At 35.5% G+C, this 3,036-nt stretch overlaps 1 protein-coding gene across 4 annotated transcripts in view; it reads left to right on the top strand.

Annotated features, from left to right (window-relative positions):
- RB1CC1 (RB1 inducible coiled-coil 1) overlaps positions 1 to 3,036 on the top strand; it is a 54,543-nt gene that overhangs the window by 42,552 nt on the left and 8,955 nt on the right. For all 4 annotated transcript variants that reach the window (XR_001514485.1, XM_006767344.2, XM_006767345.2 and 1 more), the window contains 2 exons: positions 1,390 to 1,444; positions 2,621 to 2,668. Coding sequence is in view for 3 of the 4 variants with exons in the window: in XM_006767344.2 (XP_006767407.1) it covers positions 1,390 to 1,444; positions 2,621 to 2,668 (103 nt within the window). In the remaining variant the exon portion in view is untranslated. The remainder of the gene's footprint in view (positions 1 to 1,389; positions 1,445 to 2,620; positions 2,669 to 3,036) is intronic.

Genomic DNA, 3,036 nt, shown 5'->3' with positions numbered 1-3,036 from the left:
ACCACATAATACATAAAATAACTTTCTTTAAAAATGTTTTTAATAATGCCAGCAGATGGCACTAAACTCAAGCGAGAATTCTTTACTAACCTATTTGATGCATCCATCCTCCTTTAAGGAAACACTGGACAAAAATGATGTGGTTATATAATGGAAAGATTTCCATTTTCTTTTCCAACATGCAAATGGTCTCTTACATGTTATGTGTTCTTCTGTGGTCCCTGATCCCTGGCTAACAGTACATGAATGCTGCATCTAATATCAGAGTCCAACTTGAGGCACAGGTTCTCTTCATAGTGTATTACCACTTCCTCAATCCAAACTATTTATCTATATCAAACCCTAATATGCAAATCAACCAAATGGCAGAATGACCTGCAGAACGACTGGTCAGTGGTTGGGCGGGGCCAGAGAGCGGGCAGCACCAGGCCGTCCAAGGCAAGTGCCAGTAGGGGGCCCCAATCCCCCCACCAGTTGCCCCACAGTTCGGCCCTGACTGCCGGCCAGGCCTAGGGACCCTACCCATGCATGAATTTCATGCACTGGGCCTCTAGTCAAATTAATAAAGTCTCAAATTGTAAATATTAATATAATTTAAATTTTCCATTTCTCTCATAATTAGTGATGTTGAATGTCTTTTCAAATATCTGTTGGCCATGTTTATGTCCTCTTTGGAGATATGTCCATTCAGGTCCTCTGCCCATTTTTTATTTGGATTATTTATTTTTTGGTGTTAAGTCAACCCACATCTGTCAGAATAGCTCACATTAATGAAAGAAGTGCTGGCAAGGATGTGGAGAAAAGGGAACCCTCAGACATTGTTGGTGGGATTACAAATTAGTGTAGCCACTATGGAAAAACAGTATGGAGGTTCCTAAAAAAATTGGTTCGGTAGATAGAGCGTCGGTGTGCGGACTGAAAGGTCCCAGGTTTGATTCTGGTCAAGGGCATGTATCTTGGTTGCAGGCTTGTACCCCGGCCCTGGTTGGGGGCGTGCCACCAAATAATGTGTTTATCTCACTTCAATGTCTCTCTCTCTCTGTCTCTCCCCCTCCCTTCCACTCTTTCTAAAATATCAATGGAAAAATATCTTCGGGTGAGGATTAATAAGAAATAAATAAAATAAAAGACACTATTCTAGAAAAAAGCATAAACGAATGTTTTGCTTGTAATTTCAAAAGCTTTATAGGTCTGATTACAGGAGCTTTGCTACAAAGAATGTACACCATTGAAATGTACCGTAACTTAAACAGGATGCTGTCTACAATTTAGTTCAGACCCTTAAATTTTAAAGTGCTTTGTAGTAACAGTTAAATTTCTAAGATTCTTTTGAAGAATGTAAAGTCCAGAATTTTTAGACATAAACTAAAATAATTCATTGTCTCTTAGAGAAAACATCCATATGCTATCTGAAGAAAAACAGAGGATAATGCTGTTAGAACGAGTAAGTAAATTATTTTCTTTAACTGTAATATTTGATATGTTCATTATGTGGATGCAGTTAAATATGTCTTATGCTGAAAACATACCCTGTTTATAAATTAGATCTTTTTAAAAAATATATACTTGATTTCAGAGAGGAAGGGAGAGGGAGAGAAAGACAGAAACATCAGTGATGAGAGAGAATCATTGATTAGCTGTCTCCTACACACCGCACACTGGGAATTGAGCCCCCAGCTCAGTCATGTGCCCTCCTGGGAATCGAACTGTGACCTCCTGGTTCATAGGTTTATGTTCAACCACTGAGCCATGCCGGCTGGGTCAGATCTTTTTTAATGGTTATTTTTGTAGTTAATATTTTGAGAAATGGCTTAACAGTTGGCAATATCATTTCAAGACTCTTATTTGTCATGTTTCCAGTAAATGAAGTCTTTATTAGAGAAAAAGGTTAGTGGTCTTTTTAAAATAACTATGTACAATAATAGTTTTATTCAATAGCTCAGAATTCATTAAAACATAAGTATGCGTATTTCAAAAACAAAGCATTGAATACTTACCTGGATTGGGCAAAAATAGATTATGTGAATGATGAAGAAAAGCAATGTTTTTTTTTTAATAGAGATTAATTGAAATGAACATTGGCAATAAGTAGTTTCCTCCCAATTGTTTTATAGAGCACTTCTCATTCCTTTGTTTTTAAGATTTTTCAGCAATTTTTTTTTTCTCTTTACAAGCTTATAAGAACCTAGTAAAAATTGTTCAGCTTTAGTTCTAACCTGCATTCATTGTTGTTCTTGCTGCTATTGAAGGGTTGCATGATCACATATCAGAATCTGGATATATCCAGATGCCTCTTCTTAGAACAGACATACTAGCAGTCTTTGGGGATAGATCTCAGGTATTTACTGCATACTTAAAAGTTCCACAAGTCATATGATTCTAATGCACATTAAACTTTTAAAATCATTGGGTTAGGTAAATATACTAAAAATGTTCTCATTATTTTTTAATCCAGAAAAAAATTAAAACAGTGGGAAAGGATCAATAAATAAACATTTCCCACTAACTTTTGTACTGGAACTGAAAGTAATCTGAAGTTTAAAATATTTTGTCAATCATGTTTAGATTTGAGTAAGTACAGGATAAACCAAACCACGGTCTCTCTTATTTCCCCCTGCAGACATTACAATTAAAAGAAGAAGAAAACAAGCGGTTAAATCAAAGACTGGTAAGTTTTTCTCAATTGATCCAAGTCCTCATTTTAATAAATTTATCAAAAACTTAATCTTTTTAAAAAATCTAAATAAAGTTGCGTGTGTTCTGAAAATGGATGGTCAAACTTATCTTTACTAGCAGCATATAGACCATTTGGATGATTATGGTCATCATTTGCTATACAATTTTAGGCTTTTCTAGTCATTATTGTTGTAGTTTTTCTTTCTCTTTTGTTTTCAAACACCAATTGAGACCCTGCATTATTCAAGATAGTGTTCAGAGGGAAATGGAAGACATTCTGAGCATCAAGATTAAACTTAGTAAACAAAGAGAGATCTGTTCGTCTTGTTGCTTTGTATAACCAGGTTTGGAACTCTGCTT

This window comes from Myotis davidii, unplaced genomic scaffold, assembly GCF_000327345.1.
Source record: "Myotis davidii unplaced genomic scaffold, ASM32734v1 scaffold200, whole genome shotgun sequence".
In the NCBI taxonomy this organism is placed as follows: Eukaryota; Metazoa; Chordata; class Mammalia; order Chiroptera; family Vespertilionidae; genus Myotis; species Myotis davidii.
Note: the sequence above shows the minus strand (reverse complement) of the source record. Positions and strands in the feature narration are given on the sequence as shown.